The sequence below is a fragment of the Ptychodera flava genome, unplaced genomic scaffold (assembly GCF_041260155.1).
Source record: "Ptychodera flava strain L36383 unplaced genomic scaffold, AS_Pfla_20210202 Scaffold_50__1_contigs__length_938362_pilon, whole genome shotgun sequence".
NCBI classification, from domain to species: domain Eukaryota; kingdom Metazoa; phylum Hemichordata; class Enteropneusta; family Ptychoderidae; genus Ptychodera; species Ptychodera flava.
The window spans coordinates 875934-902500 of record NW_027248372.1 but is presented as its reverse complement, the minus strand read 5'-3'; the positions used below and the strand labels follow the sequence as shown (position 1 = coordinate 902500).

Here is a 26567-nt window from a genome sequence, read left to right as displayed (position 1 = left end):
ATCGGAAAATCTTGGGAAATTTGTTTCTCTAGTTCCAAAGTTTGCACGGTGACCCCCTATTTTTATTCTTGATTTTGAAAGAGAATGATTGAAAGATTCCTTGAGGAAAGTTAGAGCAAAAGTTTAAGTCTTTCACTTTCGAGGTGCATACTACCTTAAGTGTCACATTTTGCAAAATGGTTACATATATGATCACAATAAAATAGCAAGGTATACCGTGTTACAATGGACGGGGTAACTAGTTACCATGATCATATATGGCAAGCCGGTGTCATTTTTTTACAATTTTAGTGGCCTCAAAGACACTCTTGTCATGATATGACAATGTACTTTGAGAAATGGATTATGTTTTATCGAGGTAGTTCACGTGGCGAAGATGAAAGCATTAAGCGTTTGCTAAAAGATTCTTCAAGCAAAGCTTCAACTTCTCTTTCGAAATGAAGAATAAAAATCGGAGGGTCACCGTGCAAATTTTGGTACTAGAGAAACAAAGAAACAAATTACCTATTATTTACTAATTTTGAAATTCTAACTTATTCTATCTAATTCTATCTGTAGGTGAAAATAAAATTCACGATTTTCACGAAACAAAGCTGGTCAAAACTTTATTTACGTCATACGCTTCAAAACGAACCCCCGATTACAATTGGGATGCTAAAAGAATATTATAAAAGTTTGACAGTCTGCCTATTTGTCCCGAAGCGCATTCCACTAAGCAGTCAATAATTATGTGTTCAGAAAATTGTCAGGTTCTGAAATGAGTTATCCACAAAACATCCTTTACACCAGCCGACGTCACAACATTGCTGGAAAAACGATCACACAAGTCCAGGTGGCTCCAGTAGGCATCACAAGTATCTGCCAATGAATGAACGTCTGCTGTTACAATATACATACGTTAACTACAAATGCAGGACATTGTCAAATTGTATCTCCCGGCACATCAAATATCGGCAAGATCATGAGATTACGGTCGATTTAAGAAGGTATTACATTTCTTTACAAGAAATTATTACTTCGTCAATTTAAGTTCAGAGTACTTACGTAAACGTAAGGCATAATTGTAAATAACTCTGATAGGCGATCTCTGTAACTGACCTTGAAATCGCAGGTACGTTATTATTGTTATTTATGCAAGTTATTATTATTATTATTATTATTGTTTATAGTCAATCTTTTTAAGATTGTTTGTTATCTTTCTTTCCTATTACTGAGAGTCGCACAGCGGCTAACTTATCAGTATCAGCAAACCTGTTGTAAATTCTCAGAAAATTAGCACAAACAACAGCATCACGTGTTCGTTCGAATTATACTTGTCTTTTGAAAATCCATGGTCACGGACTTCTTGTTTCCGAGTTGCTGTTTTTAAATGCATAATACAAATAATTATTAAACCATCCTTCTGCTCCTGCCAGTTTTCAATAGTAAAATGTTACGGAAAAAGGGTGAAGAAGTTATTGCACAGAGCTGTTTTTACAAAATAAGTGAAATCATGAGCAACAGTCATAGTGCGAAGGCAATTTGCAGCAATTTTCTTGGAACATTTGCTTTCGAATTTCTTAAAGTCAATTTTAAACCATTCTCATAAAAATGATGAGCTATCGTGCAAAGGTTGAGTTGGAGGAACAAATTACCTGAATTTTACCGATATTTGAAATTCTTTAGGCAAAACTGAATTTCCCATTTTCACGAAAATAAGACTGGAAAACTGAAACTTGATTTACACATAAAGCTCAAATCACTCCGTCAGCTGACGATAAAGTTAAAAAATTGAAACTCTCAACAGCCGCTGTCTGCGAGGCACATTTTACCATAAACAACTTATATACACAGTTGTTCAGTCTCCAGTTGGTTTCTTTCGCATTTGTCACGTTGGAGTTTGGAAATGGTGTCAAGGGTTAAACGCCACGAGGTTCTGCGCGCCGATAACTCTGAGGTCACCAACCCAGCTGCAAGTATAGGCTATTAATAACGCTACACGTACGTTTAATGACCGTGAAAGTATTATCAAACTCTATTTCCAAAATGGAAATGTAATTTTGTTTTTCTATTGTCTCGGTACGCAAAGGTTGATACATGTAATGGTCTGAAAGTCCCTATGGTATCGTAAATCGGCATCCATCGTTTGGAAGCAAAGGGAAGCCGTCCAAAATTTCAGGTCGATTTATAATTGTTTCGACGACCTTGTTGTGTCTCGTAAGAATGATTAATATGCCATTTTATGTTCGTCAGCCTCTGTCTACAGTAATCAGAAGTAGGCCCCATGGCCGTATACAGTAATCTTGGTACCTGGAATGTGGCTTCAGCATTTTATTGTCTTCCGCTTTATGGCCTGCGCTTGCTGGGAACGAACTTTTTAAACTGTAATTTTACCGCATTCGTATTTTTACCGCTGGTTGCTAAACTGCATTTTGCAAAATGCACATATTTCCACTGAAGAAGAAGAGAAGAAGAAGAAGAAGAAGAAGAAGAAATTAATGATTTATGAGTTTATCGTTTGATAACCCTATATCGATATACCTGCGATTTGAACTCTTGCTCCCAGATGGTGGTTGATTATGTAGGTCACCGTTTGTGGCCTGGTTGCTTTGAAAAAACAGTCCCAATGTGGAGAAAACAAACTGTGTCGACTCCTGGGATATTTGTAATTCTTAGAGTGTTTCATTGGACAGTTATAAAGTAGGCAAGCCCTTGCGTCTAATCACGTGCGTGTACCAAGTTACACACGGAATGGCAATGCATCACAATTTAAGACATGTCCGCTGATGAAAGTCTGTATCTATGCTGTTCATATCAATTAGGACATTTGTCGAATTGTACATTTCAGAAAGGAGAGGACACAGCACCTGATAAGCTAGACATGTGCGGTACGTTATTCAATTTCCTCGGCCTCGTTACTCCATATTGCCCAGCAAATACGACAACCAGCAGCATTCTTATTGGCCTTTTGCATAATTGCCACTTTCTGTTGAAAGCACGTGCAGTGGTTCTCTGACTCTATTAGCAATCCGTAAACGTTCTTAATTTGATCGTTTTGTAGGCAGACTGGGAGATATAATACGTGACTGTAATGTTGGAAGGCGCAGCAAGAATCATAAATCAGAAAGTAATATGGAAGGTACGACTCTGGCGGGTATATTTTTTGACAAAAATATGTGATATTTATGCGTTATTCACAATTAAGCCAATTGAAATGGGAAAATTACAGTATAAATTTGAATCAAATTTGTAACATTATGTAATGTCGATATGTACATGCTCCCTATGTCTCTGTCTTTCTCTCTCCCTCCCTTTCTCCCTCCCTCCTCTCTCTCCCTCCCTCCTTTTCCCCTTCAGAGCATTGTACCACATTATCGCATTTGACATCGTTCCTAATACGTACACAAGAATTTAGAATCTATCAGATATGTAAAAACAACTCTGTGATGGTTGTTTGAGATAATATGTGACTGTGAGCCATGTTTGGGTCACCAGTATCATGTCAGCTTCATTGCAATCATATTACAGACACCGATATTGACGCCAATATATCACCTGGCTTTCAGGCCGAGTGAGCAGTTTAAGTACAGCGGGAAGACATCGCCGTGAGCCAGAGATTGCAATGTTAGTCATGGCTGACCGTTGACAGTCAGAGTTCGCTGGGAGACAACACTTGGTGTTGCGTAAACTACTCGGGGTTACCACAAGTGATTGATTACGGCACCCAGTGGAACGCGTGTCGCAACAGACAAATCAACAAGGAGTGATTTTTAAGACATTGGGTCCAGAGGTGAACTGGGATCGTAAAGCCTAAAGGTGACATTGCGCCTGATTTACACAGTGCAGCTTTGCTTTTTTGTTTTTTCTTATAAACCAACACAATGCCATTCGGAAAAGAAAACAACCGTGCCAAAGTTTCTCAATTTCTAAACCGTCACCCAATTATTTCAATGAGAAAATGGCGATAATTGAGAAAATTTATCGAATCCTCGGGGAGAAACGTCACGTGTCTATGGCAATTTCATGATGAAAACAAATTATGGCATCCTTAATTGTTCGGCGATCTGAATACAAAGAAGGGAGCCAATAATGTAATGTCTATCACTTCAATCTCCGTGGTAATATTATGTGCCGGATGAGAGAGAGAGAGAGAGAGAGAGAGAGAGAGAGAGAGAGAGAGAGAGAGAGAGAGAGAGAGAGAGAGAGAGGTGTATCTTTAGCACTTATTTGTTACACAGTTTGAGAGTTGCGCATGCGCTTACATTAGATAAAAGATGTCCTTTAAGAGTATCCTGAACGCCTAATCCTGCAGCAATTCCCGGATAAAAATAGAATTCGTAAGTCCCAACTGAATTTCATGACGTAAGATACCAAGCTTCAGACAGGAATCTAGAGGTGGCTCGCAAAAAAGGAGGTCAAACATACAAAGCGAAAAACCCAAAAATCCCCACCGTGTTATATCATTGCTATAATGCTAACCATAGACTATAGTTGTACTACTTTTGTAGGGTTTATTTGCTAACAGAAGATTTGATGAGGGTTGTTGTACGCAGGGCGTGTTTGCTCAACTGCAGTGCAATAAAAACAGGTCATGTTTGGATGGTTAGATCGTTTAGATTATCATCCGCAAAGTCAAAGACGATCTTCACTTCTGATAATTCTGACTTGAAAGATTAAATAGCCCCATAAAATACTCTGCAGCCTAGGTGTTCATGGCATACAACTGAACAATTTCAAGTTCAGTGACACACAGCGCGACAATGTTGCCACTTGATTCTCAAAGCTTTCGGATTTGTAGTCAACAAATTACGGTAGTTTCATTTCTGTGCAGCAACTCTCTGTGTGACACAGACACACTGTACGTACATATGCAGACGATTAGATTTGGTATCACCACACATTTCAAAGTCACCGACTTATTACAGTAAACCAGCATAGGGCAACTCTGTCTGGACCGATAGCTGAACAGTTGATTGAATTCGATCTACAATATAGCTGTTTTGTAACAATTACAGCTGAAAGTTAGAAGTTATTGTGTCAGCTAAAACTGCCTGACACATAGTTGTGGCACCGAATTGAAATCCACTGTACTGCCTGCATGGGTGACCTTCATCTTTATTGGTTTCTATTGGAAATTTGTACATGTAATGCTGTTAATCGACCTAAAATTAGCATGCCATGTACCAGGCAGCATGAGAGGTGGAAAGGCATTCGAAATTTGTCAAGTTGACAGAAAATAATAGAGCTCTTCCGCGTTTTTTTTTTGAATTAGGGGGAGTGTGCAAATAAACAAAGGTCGCTCTCCTACAAGGTTGAGATAGACTAGCGCTATTAAACAGTGTGTCAAATTACGACAAGGTCAAAGGTTAGCAATATATTTTCCGTCAAAATGACAGAAGACCGCGGGCGGCCTCATTTCCTGGACAAAATAGTCAGTTTATCCCCGAGTTTATCAGAGCGGCAGACCGCGCTCTCATGCCCCGATATTTATATCGACGTTCGAACTACAGCAACAGGTGGTTCTTGAACACTATGGACCCTTGTACACATAGACTACAGAAGCACTTATGACGACAAGGTTCCTAACCGCGACGTCTTTAATATTCTCTAGTTGGCGGTCAAAGGGGATTGTTTCGGTCCCGTTAATTGACTTAATTGCAACAATTCACTCTGCGGGTAGCATTTCGCAGCAGCCGCACGCCGTTTCCGTAGATCTTAATTACTGTAATACTATAGTCATCAGAGTCATGCAAACTTCTCCACAGTCAAAGGCTGTATGCCTATCCATGTCAGAAGTGAAGTTGCACACTCGTAGACCACAGTGCATGTAGGGCGCTGACGACGTCACTTTTTATCGTAAACTCAGTGTGCTTATCGATGTTCAACCATACACGATATGCTCTAATACCTGCTCACACGAATATGGGCGATTTATATCCTTCACACGGCTGTCCGACCAAGGCCGTGGTTGTATACACATAGTAAATATCTTGAAGGAAGCCTGCCGTCTACCAGGTCGTTCAAAGACTATTTACTCTTGTAAACTCACCTTATACACATCGGCGAAAAATCCGCTATCAAGTTTCTCGGCCTCGAAGTCTTCCCACGTAGCGAGCTTTGTGACAGCGCTCAGTAAAGCAAAGCACGAACTCCCCGGCAGCGGTGTCCGGGGCTCCCGTTCAGGTTCCGTGCCTTCTGCTGTTGCTTCTAACCCATTGTCAGGCCTCTGCGCGGCCATGCCGTCCGCTGCACGCGGAGCGGCGTCCGTTCGCTGTTATCTCCCCCAGAACGCGCGTTCTCGCAGGCTGAAGACGTACGTGCTCAGGGCCGACGAAAGATAGATCAGTCAACGGGTCCACATATTTACAGAGGTCGATTGAGGATTGACTTGTTAAGGTCGACTACGGCTCGGTTGATTCATGCAACGCCTACTTGTAAATGTATACTCACACATTGTCTTCGGCGTATTAAAAAAGCGGTTTCGCATCATTGCTTGTTTTGTCGACAGGTTCTGTCGGCTATTGTTACGTTTGTGGCGTTCTATTTCCATGACGTCGTCAAAAATTTACATATTCAGCATATTAAGCTTGCGCGTAATTCTAGAAGTTCACCAATATCTGAATATAGGTAACAGTGTATTTCTGTAGTTTTCCCGGACTTTGTCTTTTTGACATCATATTTCCAACTTGTCTTTTTATGACTGTAACATTTCTCATACATCTACATGTGTTTTCTAAATTTCTTTCTGTGTGTCGTTTTTCGTTTTTTAAATTTACATTGTGTTTATGAATATCTTATCACATTTTAATTACTGTATAAAATGCCTCTGGTCGCTGTTTTACGATATCAACAACAACAACAACAACAACAACAATAATAATAATAATAATAATAATAATAATAATAATAATAATAATAGTAATAATAATTTATTATATTCGTCGACTGCATCTTGATGACTATTATCTTTGTCAGATAAATACATCGTCAGTATCTTTAATTCATAGGCTAAAGGCATTATTAACATAATTGGAACTAATTTGGGATAACTGAATCTTCATATTGTTCAAATTTCTCAAAAGTGTTGTGTGTCCTATAGCTGAATGTTGCAATATTACAAATTACTCATAAAAACAAGTGTGTGACTTAAAAAGGAAAGCAGATGAGCGTACATTTGCAGATTAAACCGACATTACTTCATCATCCAATTATCAAAAAATAGTTCCAATCGTGTTTTATCATAAAATTGTTATTAGTTAACGTTTTGTCCACGAACAACCGCTAGTCAAGTGTCAAGGTCCCCGGAGAAGCAGTGTTCACAATAAATATATCTCCGGAGAGAACAATTTAATATTCTCAAATGATGTATCTAATCAGCCAGGTTCAGCTTGGGTCAGTGTACTCTCTGCATGTCGTGACGACAATCTATCCGCGTATTGTCTCGCTCTGTAAAATTTTCATGTGTACTCTTCATTGAAAGCAGTTGATTGTCGATTATAATAATTCTGTTATCATACCATTATATATAATACATGTTGGCAAGGATCTAGGAATACAAGTACTCGTTATCATGGCACGATTAAGGTTCGGGTCAGAGGTCATGTTTGTATGCGGAGAGCTAATCATCTAGAAACAACTTACAATAAGAAGTCTGTAGCAATAGTGAACTATAATAATAATGGACGACAGAACTTCTAATTTAAAATGAGGAATAGTGATTGTTTATTCTATTTGGCGTATTAAACAAAACATGTTTTTTTCTATTCTTATGCTCAGCATGACGTCGCTCCTTCCTTCAATCTCAGTCACGGTGCACAGAACAGCCAATATTAGCCGCCTCTCTCTCTCTCTCTCTCTCTCTCTCTCTCTCTCTCTCTCTCTTCCTCTCTCTCTCTCTCTCTCTCTCTCTTCTCTCTCTCTCTCTTTCTCTCTCTCTCTCTCTCTCTCTCTCTCTCTCTCTCTCTCTCTCTCTCTCTCTCTCATAGAGGGGGAATACTTCTATACAAAGATACGCAGGTCACAGGTGTGTGACGCCCGAATAGGTCATCTTTTATCGAAAAACAAAAATCCCCAAAATTGGATCGTCTTTTCATCTGAAAAACCTGAAAACATGGGTATAGCATATAAATATACCAATGCGCAGAGAAAATACTCACTTTACAATGAAATAATGGTAAAAATTCCCACATATGTCAAGAAAATCAATAACGATGGGTCCTAATTCTGGAATAGACATGGGGGCTCTTTTCAACTATTGCGGCTCACACCTGCAGGAAGATATTGGAAGTACTCCCGGGCTCTCAGTATTACTACAGAGAAACCACCTATTCAAAGCAGTAAACAAAACCCCAATGCTTGCATATTGTGTGCACGAGGGTATATTGGCGGGAGGCATTGATTCTTTTCGCATACGTAGCAGGGTCGGGGGGATCTTAATATATTTTAGGTATCATTGAAACTTGGACGAAGGTCGATGCACTGACAGAGCCTGAGAGGTTTCATGTTTTATCAGGATATGCCAAACTCATAAATTTGCCCAGAGTGATGTGTGTGTGTGAGAGAGAGAGAGAGAGAGAGAGAGAGAGAGAGAGAGAGAGAGAGAGAGAGAGAGAGAGAGAGAGAGAGAGGGTGGTCTGAGTTTTATAATGAAAAGCAGATGAGATTATTTTCGACTGGATCAGCGAGGTTTGCCAGCGAGGAATCCTTTGAGCTAGAGGGGAAATTCTCCAAATACTGATTGGAGGGCCGTTTGCAATCAAGAATACGGAAAAGAATATTAATATTTCAAGACACTAAAGTACACTGAAACACTTTGTTAGGGAAATTATGAAATATCCTCTAGCATATATGGATGGAGTACTATATTTCTGATTGTAGTTGTACTGTCAAATAGGTCCTCTCATAATGAAGAGTTCAAAAACAAACAGTAATGAACAGTTCAAAACAACAGTCACATGACTTGTAAAAAATATTATTATTGCCTACATCTCTGATAAAAACCATAGTCGAACATAAACAGAATCAACAAACATGACTTGTGTAAAAATACGTCAACTTTATTTCTTGGCATGAAAGTAAAATAATCTATTTTGTGAAGTCCTAACCATATGGAAAACAATGAAAGGGTATAATTCAGTGAACAAAGAAAACCAAGTAATACTGGTAAGCACCGTTATATGTACTGAACTGCTTCCATGATAAACGTAACCACCGCCGGGAACCGCCGCCATCAGGCTAATCAATGATGTCACTGTCATCATTGTCGCTAACATACTATTCGTCATTATAATCCTCCTCTCTTCTCTCTTTCTTGTCCTCGTGCCTTCCTTCCTCCCCTCCTCCTCTCCGTCCTCCTCCTTCTCCCCTCCTCCTCTTCATCATCGTCGTCGTCGTCGTCTTCATCACCACCATCGCAACCACCACCACCAACACCACATCATCGTCGTCGTCGTCGTCATCATCATCATCCTCCTCCTCCTCATCATCATCATCATCATCATCATCATCATCATCATCATCATCATCATCATCATCAACAACAAATATAGTTACTGTAGTATTCTATTATTATGAATAACAAGTTTTTTATTTCTTCAAATACAATAGTGCAATGCCCATAGGATGCATTGTCAACATTATTGACAGCAACATTAAAGTTGATACTCAAACAGCTGATGTAACTTGCTTTTTGCTGACAAGGCAAATAATTGGTGTTGCTATGGAGAATATTGGAAGTCACCAGACACACTTCCATTGAAATTCAAATATTTCAAAGTGTTGCTAATGTTTTGCCACTTGTTTTTGATCAAGAAGAAGAGGGTTCTGCATTTTTGGTGCAAGCGATCGGGTAGGGTCAGTATTTTACATGCATTGTTTCAAGACACCGCACGCTTGTTAATTCTGTCCAGACCCAAGCAGTTATTTGTTGGTGAACTGAGCTGACACCGTCACTTATACACTGTAGCTCAGGGTTATGGAGTATGAGCTCTTTCACTCTTTGATCCATCCCCGGATTGATCATTGTTCATAATGTGCACAGTCCCTCGGTCATGCGCACGCGCATTGTGTCACAAGTAGTCAAGGTCATCCTCGGTATCCATGCGGAGAATAAACTCTGAGGTTTACATATATGTATGAAAGCTCACATGATCACATGATCCTCCAGCAAACTATTGTAGTCAAATTGACTCGCTTTATCCTTCCAAGGTTAGCTCATCAAGAATATGAACTAAAACAGACAATATTTATGAAAAAGAACGTTCCAGAGAGGTGTGTAATTCAAGATGCAAATTCACAAGCAAACAACAAATGTATACGTGAGAAGAGACACCTGCAGAACACGGTCAGGTTCCATGAGAAGAATGACCGTGTGCAGAACTACTGACGTACAGCGTGCCTAGAATTTCGATCGAACAATGCAAAGATTTCAAACCTAGTGCGTAATACATCTAAAAGGAATTTCTATGTAATCAAAATATCAAAGAATTGTGTATAAGCTCGCTATTAAACTATAAGCTCGCTATAAGCTCCTGTCTGTAAAGGTCCTAGTCTAGTCCCTCGCCTGAGTATTTTCCCTTCGCCTTCGCCCGAAGGCCAAAAGTCTCGGAAGGCAAAAATAGTCCGATGAGGGACTAGACTATAAGGTCTACCATAGACAGTCGAGAACGACTGCCTATGGGTCTACGCACCAACATATCATGGTAAGTTTCATTTGGCAGTACTTGATGAAATTGTATGTTTTTGCCAGTGAATTGTTTAAAATGATATTGATGGCAATCGAACTGAGGAAGGAATAATGTAAGATTGAATTGTTCATTTACACAATATCTTTGAAAACTTTTATCCCAATCATTTAAGCACCTTATTAAGACAAATGTTAGGGGGATGTGCTGTTCCGATAACGTGGTTTTCAAAAATAGGGTAGGTAGGTCGGCAGGAATGTTTTTCCAAATTATTTTTGTTTTTAAATATGCATTTTCAGGGGTTAAGGGCGGTCAAACACTGGCCGCAACATTTCCAGAAATATGTATCATACATATAAAAGGGGAAAAAACAAAACAAAACAAACAAAACAAACAAAAACCATAAATTACATCCTCGTTCAAGCAAAAACAAATGCTAATCAACGAACGCGAGATTTTACGGCTTTTTCTTTCTGTTTTTTACTTCCATGTTTACGTAGCTCTAAAAAGTTTAGGGTCGGCACGGTCGGGTTATCCGAACAGCACATTTTTTTTCGGCCTTATGTAAGTGCGCCCTCTTGTGTTGTCAGTTTATGGGAATTTCTCCTGAAAAATGTTTTTGCTCATGGAGTTAAAAAAAAATATTCACTAGAAAATATGCATTTGAGTTATTCTTATTGCAATTTGTTGCGTGATACTTCTCTCAGAGCTTGAGCAAAGTCGCTGTTCAGATGCATAAAAGAAACCAAATGTGAATCCGATGCTAAGTCTGTCTTCAGATTGTGGACTATTTCTATGGTCCAAACCAGATAAAAGTCATACTTTCACTGTAATACATCCCTTGTTATTTTTATTGTAATTGTACCTTTATCTGGTTATATAAACTATTTATTAATTTATTTATTTATTAGATTCAAAAAGAGCTGCGCCCAAGAAACCAAAACTGAATCCGATGCCAAGTCTGTCCCCAGACTCAAATATGGCTGCGCCCATGGAAGTGGACACCGCAGACCAGTGAAACTTCGTATCTGCTTATATTGCACATTTGCGTTAACAGGACGTCAATTCCAAATCTCCTGCGAGGTGTACCATGGATTTGATTCCGAAGAGTCACGTGGAGTTGAGCTCTACAGAATACTGGGACAGCTTCTTCAAGAAGAGAGGATCGAAGGTTTTTGAATGGTGAGCTCCATGTGCTTCACTGCTTGTAATTGTATGACTGCCACACGTGCGGCGCGCACACTGTGATCATAGACCCTCGAGAAAAACGTTTTTCTCGAGGGTCTATGCTGTGATACAGGCTTGGGAGTGTTCTCTCTTCATATACCCAGAGAGTAGAGGGCCCCCTTCTAGGCTCTGTGGTATACCTCATTGGCAACTTTAGAAAGCGCCTATGGTAGGCCAATCCGTATTGTGATACTGTTTGTATGTATGTGTACATACAATGGTACATGGCAGCATACACACTAGCTGTGGGTCCATAGCTGCTAGCTGTGGAGTTTTCGGACGGGATTTCTGCCTTTTACGTGCTGGTTTTGACTTTTACGGTTTTTTTGACCCCGCCACCACAGCTGTGGGTCCATAGCTGTGGTGTTTTCGGACGGAATTTCTGCCGTTACGGGCTGGTTTTGACCCTGCCACCACAGCTATGAGAATCTCCGTAGACTAACGTCCACAGTCGGCCCGACAGCAAGCTTGTCGCAACTTTGTTTGACGATATTTCGAAAAGTTTCAGCCCAAATTACAATTGCCACCACTCATCGACAGCTTGGTTATCAGGGACCTACCACGAGCAGAAATCCGCTCAAAAATCCCCAAACTGTCGCCAACATGACTACTCGGAAACCGTTTTTTTTTTTTCTGGCGTACAAGCTATGTTCGAGGCCACATGCGTGATGTGGACTGAGTAGTTTTAGTGTAGAGTCAGGCTACGTTCCGACATTCCTGTATACTTAGACTATCCCTCAAGATGTAAAATGGACTTGATGGCCTGCAAATAAAACTACCCATTCTAATCGAAAAATAAACACAACTCCTACATTCAATTACCTTGTTAGATGCGGAAGGTTCTCTGCTGTCCAAAAAACACATTCATGTCATGATAAAATGAAAACTTTCAAAGAAATCTGCTGCGTTTTGACTGAATTGACGTTTCTGGTATCCACCATTTTAATAGCGCAACTCATTACCGTAATGGAACACTCTCTGCATCAGTGATTGGTCTGTGAACAATGCTATCAACAGCATCAGACTGAGATTCACCACTTGCTATGTGCGAACGCCATCCATTATGATGATGAGTTGGGTGATGACATGAGTGTATTTTTGGACAGCAGAGAACCTTCCGCATCTAACGAGGTAAATGTATGTAGGATTTGTATTTATTTTTCAACTACAATGGGCAGTTTTATTTGCTGGCCGGACAAGTCCGTTACACACCTTGAGGGATACATGTAGTCTTAGTGTAAGAATGTTGAAACGTAGCCCAACTCTACTCTAAAAGTACCCGGTCTACATCACGCCTATGGACGAGGCTCAGTGCAGCGCAACACTAAAGTCACGTGAGTGGTGACCTGACAACTTCTAACACAAACTGACATCACCGATCATGCCGGTGACTGGCCACTACGTTACATGCGTTAAGAAGTTTGCCAGGTCACCGCTCACATGACTTTTTGTTTTAGAGATTACCTGACAATCAACAGGACAGTCTTCTAAAGTTTGTTCCTCCAGTTTACTCAGGCTCTCAGGGCTTGACAATTTTTTTTTCCAGTTCACTTGTCCGTCGGACAAGTGGATTTTCAATTTCACTTGTCCTCTCAAAAATTTTACTTGTCCTCCATTTGTAATAATCAAGACCAAAATACTTGCGACGAATTCCGTAGCGGCTTTCAGGGCTTTCTTATCTTGGTAATTTTCGCCGATGTTGACGCCGATTTTTTTCAAAAGTTCACATTGAAGTAGGCCTACGTATTTTACAGTATTTTTCAATAGGCCTCCACCACAAGAGGCCGTATAACGCCGGGAACACACAGACCTGTACGCAGGGCTAACATTGAATTTGCAGATACATATCATACATCGGCTTCCCGTGTTTGGCAAGCATAAATGCCGTCGTAAAAAGATTGGTCAGTTTCTATCGCTGGTCGTCGTCATTCGGTTCACGCATTGCCAGTGCATGCGATCGGATTGTTGGCAAGTGAAACTGTCGGGCTCAGCGGGACCCACAAAATTTCCACAATCATCGTCCCCGTCACGATCTCATCTGCCATGCGCTCAACAGTCCAAATGCGGTTGACTAAACTCGTGAGACCTTATCGATTCAACGCGAAACATGTCGTATCTGTCAATGAAAGCATTTCACTGGTTTGGTCATGGAGGTAGTCTCTTCCTACCTCCATGGTTTGGCAATGGTGGGTATTTGAGACACGACGTACTGAACATTTTGAACCGTCATATTTCAACCAAGGCCACTGTGCTTTCCAAATTCCATTTCGGGAGATAACATCTACGGCGTTTTTCCTCATCATAACGCTTATATTTAGATCTTTTGTCAGAAACCTCGATCATCACATCGAGTCGTCGATTCTCAGACGATCCCACTCACGCTGGCCCTCGTGGCGCCGTCGTAAATCATCACAATGTCGTTTCTCAGAGTTACACAATGCCCATCGTCGTAAACTACGTGCCTCTTTACGGCAACAACTTTGCTTGTTTTTGCGTAGGTCTGCGGAGCGGAAATTACGCTCTGGCTCGCGAAAATGCACAATGCCTTGTTTGCATTAGTGGAAATATTACCGTAAAATACTCATATTTACAGCGATCACTCCACAAACTATCTGCCAACAATGTTCGTCTACCTCGCGAGGCCGCATAAATGATTTTGAAGTACTGCACGGTCGATTGCCAATAAGCACTATGGCATTGGGTTTTGCAATTTTTTACCTAATTTGTTGGGGCGGAGCAGTCAGCATACAACAAAGAAATGCTGTTTACGCCAAATTTTAAGCAACTTTTTAATTCGACGATGAAACAATTTCATGTCGATCATCGAAAAATTGCAACATTGTGTGAGTCGGCAAATGAATCGCAGAAGAACGTCACAATTGTATCAAAAAAAGTCAGTGATTGACATTTATTTTGTGTGAAGGACAACTCAAATCGGGCGACACGTGCACAAACCTCAACTTAGGTTCGCGTTGATTGCGCCAGAAGTTGTGTAAACAACTTGTCCGGCGGGCGACCAGATTTTATTTTTGACTTGCCCGAACGTAAATCTCACTTGTCCCGGGCGTTGGGCGATAGGAATTGTCAAACCCTTTGTCTGACATTAAAAAACCCACAGACTTCGGTCAAGGTCAATCCTCTACCAAGTCCATATTTCCCCAATCTCTTCAACTCTTTTATATATGCAGTGTTCTCCATGGCTTCGAAAAATAGAGGGCAAACCAATTTACATAACAATTGATTATTTGCACATTTTTTTATTTTGGAAATTTATTCTTTTTTACAGTAATTAACATATGAATAGATTACTCGGAAAACAGAGAGATGGCCCACCCCAAAAATCCCTCTGCGGAGAATCGTGAAATGAAAGCAGAGGACTTATTGTGATTTATTCTAATATGAGCCATTTTTCACAATTTTGAATTCCTTTTTTTTTAATTTCATTTCTTTTGCCAAGGTATGGAGAATATTCAGAGCTGTCTGGAGTGCTCCACAAGTACATCAAACCGGCTGACAAAGTCCTTGTGGTTGGCTGTGGTAACTCACGGCTCAGTGAAGACCTATACGACATTGGCTACCGTAATATTGTCAATATAGATATTATTGACTCAGTGATCAAACTGATGAAGTTGAAAAATGCCAAGAAGAGGCCAGAGATGGTGTATGAAAAAATGGACATGTTGGATGTAAGTTGCAGTTGTTGATTTTGTATACGTAGCAGTGGGGAACTTTGTTTTGAAATGCGCCCTCATTAGCTCATTGTGCCAAAAATTAACGATGCTGAAGTTGGACTCAGTTTCGGATTCGGTTTCGGATTCGGTTTCGGATTCGGTTTCGGATTGGAGTGACTGAGAATAGCTTTATATTTTCAGCTAATTTTTATTATTGTTTCGAAGGATATGATAACTCCTGATACACAAAGATGTTTTTTTAACTGGATCGTCTGACTATACATGTAGCATGTATTTCATGACATAAATTTTTCGCACATAATTATAATTTATACGGTTTAAAAGACAATTTTCCTGACCACAGCGAATTACCTCAAGAGGGCGGTATATAAATCGCGAGAGGGCGCAAATGTTCACTGCTGGCATATTTACAACAACACAAGTGTCGTAACAGTTGCAGCTGGCTAGCTGTGATAAGATGCAAAGAACCTTTGCTGCAGCAGTGCAGGTATGTTACACTTGATTTCCTGAAATTTAAAGAAAACGTCATGGTAAAACAGCTTTTAAACAGATAAATCATTGTACATACTGCTACGTTCTTGCCCAAGATTGTCAGAGCTCTCTCTTTCCAAATTCCATTCAAATTGATACCCTTCAATTCAGTAAAAATTTCACGCTTAAAAACTCAACCTGAGGCTGTAACTACCCCATCAATCAAATTTTGAAAGAAATAATGTAGTTCAGTTTAACTACCGGGATGCAAACTCATGAATTTAAATAAATATTTTCTTAAATGTTAATTTCCTGCTTATTGAGGGAAAATAACATTAAATCTCCTGAACAGATGACCAGGCATATGAAAAGGTGTCTGGAATGAATTTATTGGCCAAGTGAGTTTCTAATATAACCATGCCCTGCAGTGTACTATAATGAATTTTGCTCGTACAAGCATACATAAAATTCAACCAGCAAGTATCTTTAATAACAAAACTGTTCACTAGATTATTCATGATTTAAATTGACGACAGAAAGTTCACATTATAATACAAGCCGGGCAAAAATTCAGGGGGGGGGGGGGAGGGGTGGGAGTGACCATTGGAAAATTTGAAATATGAGCAGCTGAAGTTGACTTTTAAGTGTTTTTGAACAGCTTTCAACAGGAAGTCAGACAGTATGGATGTTATGGCAACCACAATGATGTCACCAAATGTCAAACTTTTAACATGATGGGGGCAGCAATCCCACTTTTTGATAGTTTCTTAAGATTCAATGGCACACAGTCCACTCACACACATACACACACATTAGGTCAACATTGACTCCTGTCTGTAAATACAAGATCTAAACATACTAGTGCAAATTTATTTTCATTAATTTTATTTGAGATTCAGAAAAATGTGCCACAAATATAACAATTTAACAGCAACATAATTAAGTGGAATTTTAGGAGCTGTGACATCACGTTTTACAAAATATAGTTTTAATATAGTTTTCACCTCATACTACACGTTTTTACAAAATATAGTTTTTTACATTGCACCAAGAATAATACATTTTTGTCAACAGTAAAATCAGTGTGACATTTTTCGGAAAGGTAGTAAATTTCGCCCAAAGTCGTTTCGTAAATGACCAGCAATACGAAATCTTATTACCATACCTTTCGAAACTTTATTGTGGTTATCCTCAAACTCAGTTGACACGACAGGAGTGATATTTCGGGGTCAAAGTTGGCAAAGTTTTGACCCCATGTCGATGGCGTAGTAATCGGACTGCAATCCCAGAAATCGGACGTCGTGTTTGGAATGTGATTAGGAGCTAAGTATTGATAATTTGAAACTTCAAACCACCGATTTTTAATTTCGATGTGTTTAGAAAACTGTATATAAGAATATTTCATTATAATTAGTTATGTTTAATCCATGGACGACTCAACTATATTTCGACGTGTATAGCGCTTCGATATCGGACACGGGCTGTCTCCGTGTGTGTTGCTTTCGGCACCTTGTATCGTACGGTGTGGCTAACTTCGCTAAGTTTGTTCAGTGAGTATTACTTATAATTGTTTCCATTGCATATTTTGTTTGTATTAAAATCGCACAGGCATTATTTAATAAAAATAGCGAGTATATTTCATCGTATGGAATTATTTACCTGTCAAGTTTTTATGCAGTAAGTCACTTACTACGTTTACACATGCTAAATATTGTCTGTCCGAAAACTTGTACACTTCTTACGTTCATTAAATGTACTTTTTTTTCTAGAAACAACTGCGCAGTTTTCGTTAAAACTACATGCAATCGTAGCGAACAATGGAAAGAATATTTTCAAAATCATTATTCTCCCCCACATTCAAAATTCAATGCTAAATCAGGACTTTAGTCAAAATTTCAGTTACTTTGACCTGACGGCAGTATGTTGACAGTATCACTGACGCGGTATCAGACGACAATTTGTGACGCCGCTCGTAGCGAACTCAATAGCTTCTACCAAAATAACTATCGAAAACTGGACAACAGTATCACCTGACTTAATATGAGGTCACATGACCTGTAAAACGCTATCGATACGGAGCAAAGTGAGTGTAACTATAGCATGTCACTAACTGTCCGAAACTGAGGTCGTCCGAAAACTGTCACACTGCGTTCTGTATGTATAGCAGCAATTTTTCTCTTGTGGTATAAATAAAAGGTTCATTTTCATCAATGTTCTCACTTATGGTATAAATTAAAGGTTCATTTTCATCAATAGAGATCATCAAAATAGTATCAAACAGAATGAATAAGACTGAAAAAATACATAGCTTGTAAGAACTTTGACATTCCAATCTTGCAATCTCAGCAAAGATTAAAGGTGCAACCCATGAAAATGACAACATGCATGGCTGTAAAGTTGTAATCAAAGAAGCTTAGTAATTGAAAAAATTGTTTATATGAATGTATCCGTTGGCATCTGACATCCTTATAGAATATGACATCATTTGAATTTTGCATTATCATTGTGATATCCTGTAATTAATAATTTCAGTTTAAATTAATTTAATTGCAACCAATGAAAGTAGACCTTCTCAAAACATAAAAAATTCTACCACTTTAGGAACTCAAAACACCCCAAAAGGATACATTTTGGAAAAGCCCAAATAGGAAACAGTTATATCCCTTCCACGGTTATATGTTGATTTAGTGAGTCCAGACCCTTCTCCTTCTGTCCCCATGATACAAATTTATTTAGTTTTACCAACATGTAATTCCGGAACACTATGATCAAACCAAGACTTTTTTGAAATTTTTTTATTGACTTATAGAAAAAGAAACATTCCAGAAAAATGCTACATAAAACAAAAAAGGAGGACATTGCTTTGATTTTACATCTCAAAAATTTCTATTTGTAAAAAAAAGACTTAATTTTGACACTTTTAAATATGTGTATTTCTTATCAAAAAATCTTTGTTTATGTTTTTCCAATGTTATTTTTTCTTGTACCCATATTGCAAATTGTCAAATCTTTGGTATTCTGTGCATTCTCCTGCAATCATATATGTACTTCTTTCCAAGAATTATTAAAAAGTTGACAGTGAATGAGTCATCCTTTGTGTAATTCCCAAGATAACATTCTCTGGAATCCTAGTGATTTAAAAATTACATTTTTTCAGCAAAAGCGATTCAACATCACCCCAAAATTGAAGAACATATTTACATTCATAGAAAATATGCACTATGTCTTCTCAAATCAATACTTTAAGTCATCTATAAGCAATCCACTGAGGCTTAAACCTTTCACCAAAATGGTTTTACTCAAACCAGTTGTAATAAACTGGGAGTAGAGACATGTTTAAAGGGAATTGGGAGTGAACTTTATGCTCTGTCAAGATACATACATGTATATTTACATGGGAGCAAGCAATTCCAAAGTTTCTATGAGAATTTGTATCCTCTCTCTCAAACCACAATTGTTTCTTGATTTCACTTACTACATGAACATTCACTTGTATTCTCTGTATTGGCCACTTTAATTCATGAGAGCATTTAATACTTTATGTGCATTGAACATGTGTGAGCCTATACAAGGCAAAGTGCCAACTATGAAATATTAATGAAGTCACCTTTGCTTTGAGTAATAAGTATATAAAGATGCCATGATTTCAAAACAATTGCTGGTACATAACTAGACTCCTCCTCAGTTGGATTTTGCACTAACTTTAAAGTCAATATTACAGTAGTATACATAGACATACTTAAAATTAGTATTGTGTCCCCTTAAAAACTTAACTTTGCGGTTTCCACAACATGCTGATGCGAAAATTTATGTTTTATACTTAGCTGCTTCTAATGACAATTTATACAGATAATTCTTGCATGCATGACAGGTTTACATTGCAACCAGAATTTAGCCAATCATTTTTCATGGTGGTGAAATATATGATGCCCACTGTATCAGGAGTCAGTAGAAGGATCTCAGAATCTTGTGATCTTATCCAGTATGCCTGCAAACAAGAACATTTGGTGCATTAATGTAGATACATCATGTTTAACTTTCACTGATTTTTCTTTCATTCACTATTTGTCTCTTTCAGGGATTTCTTAGACACAATTGAATCCAAGATTTGCAGAGTAAGCAACAGATTTGCATAGGATATCAATTTTCATGCTTGGCAGGAGTCTTGAAGCACAGTCCCTCTATCCACGTGGATAGAGGGACTGTGCTTGAAGGTATTGTCGTTATGTTGATACATAAAATGCTTGTGTCATATTTTACATTAAACATGATATTTAAGGTTTGTACATTGATTGACATGCTTTAAATCAAAGATATCATGGTTTTAGAATACCTAAAGAATATAGAAAATTTTCATTCTTATTTTGCATGTAGGCACCTTAAACATCATGTGAAATGGAAAATATGACACAGTCATTTGTAAGTGTTTACTCTTTGAAAACTGCACTAGGATTGTTAATTTGAAACTTAATTCGGGTTCCAAGACAAGAAACAGTCAATTTCAAACAAATAATATACCTTTTCCTTGGTACTTTCAGAGGTGTTTTTGCATAGGCATAATGATATGTCAACCTTGAAGTTGACCTAGCTCTGCAAAGACCTGCTGTGGGCATGGCTTTTCTCTCGAAGCATAGCAAAATTCATATTTTCACTGGATATAGCCCTGTCATTCAAACAGGGAAAAGAGTTTAGTTGTATCATGATTAAGTAAAATATTTGGAATGATATTTTAGCAAAATTTAACTGAAAGCTGGCAAATCCAAGTGGTCATTGACCTGATTGTGTACTATTTTGTGTACTATGCATTGCATGACTTTACTGATATCAAGATATACAAGCACAATACTCCAAATCCATTCCATATTTTTCAAACCTACTGAATCTTTTGAAAGATTGGCGTGGCAGTTGAAACCCAACAAATAAATAAATGGTAAACGCTACTGCCCAGAACTTGCTTGCTTGTAGACCAAGTAGTGACAGTCAGGCCTTTGAGGTTGCAATTGCTTTTGAGGACACAGCTTTTAAAAATTACTGATTGAAAAACCGGTATGGTTTGTGCCAACTTTTGATAATATTGCATACCAGTAAGTGACTGTGTACCTGTAATTCAATGATATACAGTAGAATAGGTTAAATACTTTAAAAAGTTGTGATCACCAACTTTGTTTGGGATGTGCACTGCTAACGTTGATAATCAAAGTTTTTTTTATTCTACTTGCAGATATAAAATGTCACTGTGTTAATTATACCAATGGAGACAGGATTGAGTGTATCTCATCATCCTTTCGTCAGTATTGAAGCAAAGTTTTTGCCAGGACTTTGGTCAAAGAATTGTAGAGTTTCCATACAGATGTAACCCATTCCTACAGTTGCAGTCCACTAATCAGAAATCTCTTCAGCAAACAGAATGAGGATTTAAGTTACACAGTTGTTGGAAAAAAAGATTACAAAAGCCACATAAAAGAAAGAAAGAAAGAGAACTGTAAAATTATGATGTTGTGCATGTAACCTCCTAGTCTCAGGCACAGGATCCAATATTCAAGAAGGAATTAGAGGTGACATGCAAAAACAAACTGCAAATGTTTGGAAATGTACCATACTTCAGGAATTATTTGAACTTATGAAAACACAACAACTAAGCCCTTAATATATTTACAAATTTTTGCTTAAGTAAGGCTCATGATTATTGAAAATGCTTGCAGAAAAATATACTTCAACAGCAAAAAAGTGTTTTGTGAATTTCTCGTTTGCTTCAAATGAAATGTTTAAGTGAGAAGTTGAAGACACATCAGTTAAGAAATATTTTGAAATGGAAACAAAAGTGCCATAAGATCTGTAGAGAACCTTTCACATCCTAGCACCTTTACCAGCAGTCTCACACAGCTACTGTACATAATAAACCATGCAGTGATCCAGCTTTCATATGCGTTGGAGAAATGTGCACTCAGTGATAACCATACATAGGTCGCAAGATATTAAAGGGGAAATTTACCCTGAAATTAATTTTGGAATATTGAACTGATATGGACATTGAAAGGCTATCGAGTCGATTTTATTCACTTTCACTCACTGGCTAACAAACAGAGGTGTACTAAAATATTGGAAGTGACGTCGTAAACTTGGTCATTGAAGCAGTCGACGTATGCAACTGTAAGCTTTTCCACTTACAGTGTATAGAATGGCTACGGAATATAGGGGCCAAGCACTTGGTGTCGATGTTTAAGTCGAGCAGAATAAAGTTTTCTGCGAATACAACTTTGAGAAGGGCTGCTTTTAGCGAAAGTTGCAAGTCCAACTACTGAACTACAAGCCTAAAAGAAACTGCCCGGGGCACATCCAGCCCCAAGTGCTTTGCTTGTACCACAGTTGCGAGTGTAGTGATACATACCGGCCGCCGAGTAGTATGCATAGAATAATGGGTTTGCATAGTACGCGGCAGCCGGTATGTATCACTACACTCGCAACTGTGGCTTGTACATATGGGACTGTGCGTACGCTCAGGCACTAGAAATGGAACGCTCTAGACAATTTTGCACACTCTACCTCTGAATTCTTTCATAGATGTAGAAGGATTGTATTATTAATATCCTAATATTTGTAAAGATGGAAAGTGAAGTAATACAATGCATTCTTTTACATCAGGAATGTGTATTACACATGATAAAAGAAATATTCAAACATACCGTGTTCTTCAATTAGTATTTTAATACTATACAGTATCTATTTTCTATAATGTGCATTAACAAGAACAGCTAACTGTACTTTGCAGCTCCAGAGGGTGTTTTTTACCTTTGGTATGCGGAATCAAATAACATTGCCATGGCACATAGACATTTTATCAGTCTGTTCAAGTGTACACAGTTCAAAGAAGCAACTTTCTAAAGAAAATTAGACAACAGAAAACCAACTTATTTTCCCACTTACAAAACATGTATAGTTAATATTGTTTGATGTGCACCAGATTAATAAAATCAACATAGGAAAATCTGAGTAACATTTTATGTAGTTTGACTTGTAAGTTTACAAATAAAACTATATTTTCTACCTTTATAACAGTTTTAATAATTTGTGTTTTTTAATAATTTGTCTGATTATTAAAGTTACGCGCCCGAAGGGCGCTCCGAAAATGCAACTGAATGATGAAATTTGTGGCTGACACGATGCATTTTAGGCAATGATTAGCCTGTGTCGTAATTCAAAAACACACAGACCCCCCCCCCCCCCATTGGGCATTTCAACAACATGGTCCCCCCCCCCCCCCCCCCGCATCACCAAAGTCAAAAACAGGGTGACCCCTGCCTGAATCCACCCCCGGCCGAAGTAACTGACCAGTCCCTTAAGTAGAGTTCTAATCGTGGACAAACTGTTACCATAAACCCTAAAATCAAAGTACCTGCAAATTTTACGGCAAATTATGTTAAATTATATTCCAAAAAGACCGTTTCTCCAACAGAAAAACTGTAAAGTTTTACAAATTTATCAAACTTACGCCCTCTTGCGATTTGTATGCCGCCCTCTTGAGGTAGCACAAATTCGGTTGAAAAAAACTAATTTTTAGGCATTTTAATTGTGAATATATGCACCCAATTTATGCTGTTAAATATATGTCACAGATGCCGATAGGTCATCTAGTAAAAACGTCTTCTTGAGGACAAATATTTATCTTGGCATACGAAAACACGACAAAATCGACTGAAAATGTACAACTTCTCTCAGTCACTCCAATCCGAAACCGAATCCGAAACCGAATCCGAAACTGAGTCCAACTTCAGCATCGTCAAAAATTATACTACTACCTGTAATATTTTGCCACTGAGGGCAGCCTTCAGATTGGGCTTGTTAGTGTGATGCGAATACATGGAAAAAACAAATCAGTGGAATAAACATGTAGGGAGAGTGTGGTGAAACCCACAGACATAGTGTAAACAACAAGACAAATGCATAAAGCTGTGGGCAACTAGATGGCTAGTGTAGACTGTATAAAAAATTCCTCAGTATCCTTGATACCTAACTGCTATTGATATTCCAGATGGAATACAAGGAGAGCGACTTCAGTGTTGTCCTGGACAAGTCCACGCTGGATGCAATGATGCCAGACAGTAGTGAGGAAGTTCTACAAAAAGTTGACAGAATGTTTTCTGAGATCAATAGAGTGATGAAAATCGGCGGTAGATATATCTGTATATCACTGTCTCAGAAACACATCCTTCAAAAGGTCTTGGATTATTTCCCCAATGAGTGAGTAATTATTTCATTTTATATCAGTGTTTTGTACTTTCACTACATAAATGTAAGAACTGAAAAGCTAACAAGGTACATGTAGTGTGTCCGCTTTGATTGCTCTTCCCATGGTAAGTTAAAAAAATTGCCCTGAAACACTGTATAAAATGGACCATGATCTTTATCATTTACCATTATATCTTGAAACAAAATCTGATCATCATATTTAGGAGAAAATTAAATCAACTTCTGCAATTTTCACATATTTTAGATTCAGCTCTTACTTCCATTGCGCTTTACTCATGTAGTTTGAGGCAAATTATTGGCATGTGCTTCCTGTTGGGAAAGTACTAGTTTACCTCTGTAGGAATTCAAAGTTTTTGCAAGAGGGAAGAGTTAATGGAGAGCAAGCTTTAGATACCAACAGAGTGTGCTTTCCGGGGGAGGGGGGCTCTAGAATCTCTTACACCCCCTCATTGGTTGTGCATTTTTGCCCTCTTTGTGCTGTGTGGCATAACCCAACTCAGGGAACTGGCATAGCCAGACCATGAGTGCATATCAGAGTATGACAGAAATTAAAAGCTGTGTAGAGAACAGGGACTCTGAGAGAATCTAGGGGGACCTCCATCCCCAACTTTGACCCTTTTGACTCCCCAGCCTAACTGTGGTAAATCAGAAATGTGCAGATATCAAATCTTCTTTTTAAGTTCCTTCCTGTGAGCATCACTAGACAATATTAACCTGTATCTGTCAACTCTTGTGAGGGGAGACCAATGCTTCAGAGAAGTGACCAAAATCTCTCATGTTTAGTGTTCAAAATTATTGATTGTTGGATGTTACTTTGACTGGCTCCCAGTTGCTTGGTTTTTCTCGGCAGCAGTTGTTGTCCTGGCGGCAGTTACTGGCTGGCCAACACATTCACCCAATGATCTACACAACTCAGCCTACCACTAAAATGACAGTCTGCTAAAGTGTACCTCTTCAATTTATTCTGTTTTGATATTGATATGCCCAGAGACTTGGAGCAAGTCAGAATGTTAGTTACTGTACTGTTGGGACTTGCCACATTACCTGACTTTAGAATTCTGAAAATTTTTGCCACCAATCACAGTCAGATGGTGTGTTTTTCTAAAATTGCACAATGGTCACTGCATGTGATATTTGTATTTTACATCTCACTACTGCAAATATTGCACAGTAACAATCAGATGTTTTATCAGTTATCTGTACATCTTCAAATGTCATTTTCAAATTTCTGTTGTTTGTGATCAAATTCATTCACTCTCAAGCTGTTCACAGTTAACAGTAGCTTTAATTTCCTTTTTATACCAGAACTGTTACTTTTGTTAGCTAGAAGAGAGACTTCATTTCAGCTTCACCACCATCAAGTCAGCATTTCCGTTTGTGAGAATGAAACATTTGCTGTTCTTTATAGATGTTCCATCTTTACTTAGAGTAGGAGGTGACAGCGCCCTCATAGGTCTGTTTTCACCTGTAGGCACATCTCATTCTTTTCAGGGGGTGGATGGTGAGAGTACATCAGGTCCATGAGAGTTCATCAGATGACTCTGATGGTAAGGAATTACAGTTTCCAGTGTTTGCGTTTGTTTGTACAAAGTTTAAGAAATGCCGCAAATGCAGAATAGGGTAAGTAGATATGTCCCTTCTTTGAGCTCTTACATCCGTTTCTGTGGCGTTGATTAGTTCTTCATCCAGTGTTCTCCCCAGGATTTTCTGGTAGAGTGACGACTGATTTGCATAACAATAAATTTTATTGTTATGGTAATGAGTTTGTATTGTTTACAAAAAATTAAAGAGTGGCAGCCATTATTCTATAATTGCTCTGGGGATAACACTGTGCCATTTTAATGTATGTCGGCCCCATTGTTTTATCTAAAGATTGGATTTGCCAGCATGTGACAGTGCCCTCATAGGCCAGTAGAACCAAAAGTGGAAGCATCATCAAATCAAAAGACCAAGAGACAAAGTTTTCTATGTGAAAATATCAATTTTAATATCTTAAATTCTGTGTTAACAGTGAAAGCACCAGAGAGAAAATTATCAAAGAATAATAGAGAAAACGATCACGGATATTCAGTCTTAGTAAACTTTCTGCAGTTTGGCATTCAGTAATTTTTTTCTGCAGTAAGATTAGAAATTATACATCACCGTGTCTAGAATAACATGGACATTGTACACATGTGGAAGCTGTACATAAAAATTGAACTCTACAGCTTTCAACATGATTTTGGAGTAGAACAAGACATTGTATTTTGTGGAGAGAACAACATTATCA

At 38.5% G+C, this 26567-nt stretch overlaps 3 protein-coding genes across 3 annotated transcripts in view; 1 reads left to right on the top strand and 2 right to left on the bottom strand.

Moving 5' to 3' along the window:
- The window catches only part of LOC139128338 (dual specificity testis-specific protein kinase 2-like), a 13623-nt gene extending 7122 nt beyond the window's left edge, over positions 1–6501 (bottom strand). Inside the window, exon 1 of the mRNA XM_070694134.1 lies at positions 6029–6501. Coding sequence (XP_070550235.1) covers positions 6029–6217 — 189 coding nt within the window. The 5' untranslated portion in view covers positions 6218–6501. The remainder of the gene's footprint in view (positions 1–6028) is intronic.
- The window catches only part of LOC139128342 (eEF1A lysine and N-terminal methyltransferase-like), a 42355-nt gene that overhangs the window by 892 nt on the left and 14896 nt on the right, over positions 1–26567 (top strand). The window contains 4 exon segments of the mRNA XM_070694136.1: positions 11573–11843; positions 15346–15574; positions 24081–24289; positions 25790–25918. Of these exon segments, the coding sequence (XP_070550237.1) occupies positions 11752–11843; positions 15346–15574; positions 24081–24289; positions 25790–25918 (659 nt within the window). The 5' untranslated portion in view covers positions 11573–11751.
- LOC139128343 (formin-D-like) lies at positions 9253–10000 on the bottom strand. The gene is made up of 2 exons (XM_070694137.1): positions 9890–10000; positions 9253–9540 (listed from the first exon to the last, which is right to left on the bottom strand). Exons 1-2 carry the CDS (start codon positions 9998–10000, stop codon positions 9253–9255), a joined length of 399 nt encoding a protein of 132 aa, XP_070550238.1.

Bases quoted from the DNA above. Each gene is read 5' to 3' on its own strand.
- LOC139128343 (XM_070694137.1), bottom strand. From the start codon at position 10,000: ATGATCAATCCGGGGATGGATCAAAGAGTGAAAGAGCTCATACTCCAT. The intron at 9,541-9,889 runs GTCTGGACAGAA...TCATAATAATAG, and splicing joins ACCAACAAATAACTGCTTGG to AATACTACAGTAACTATATT.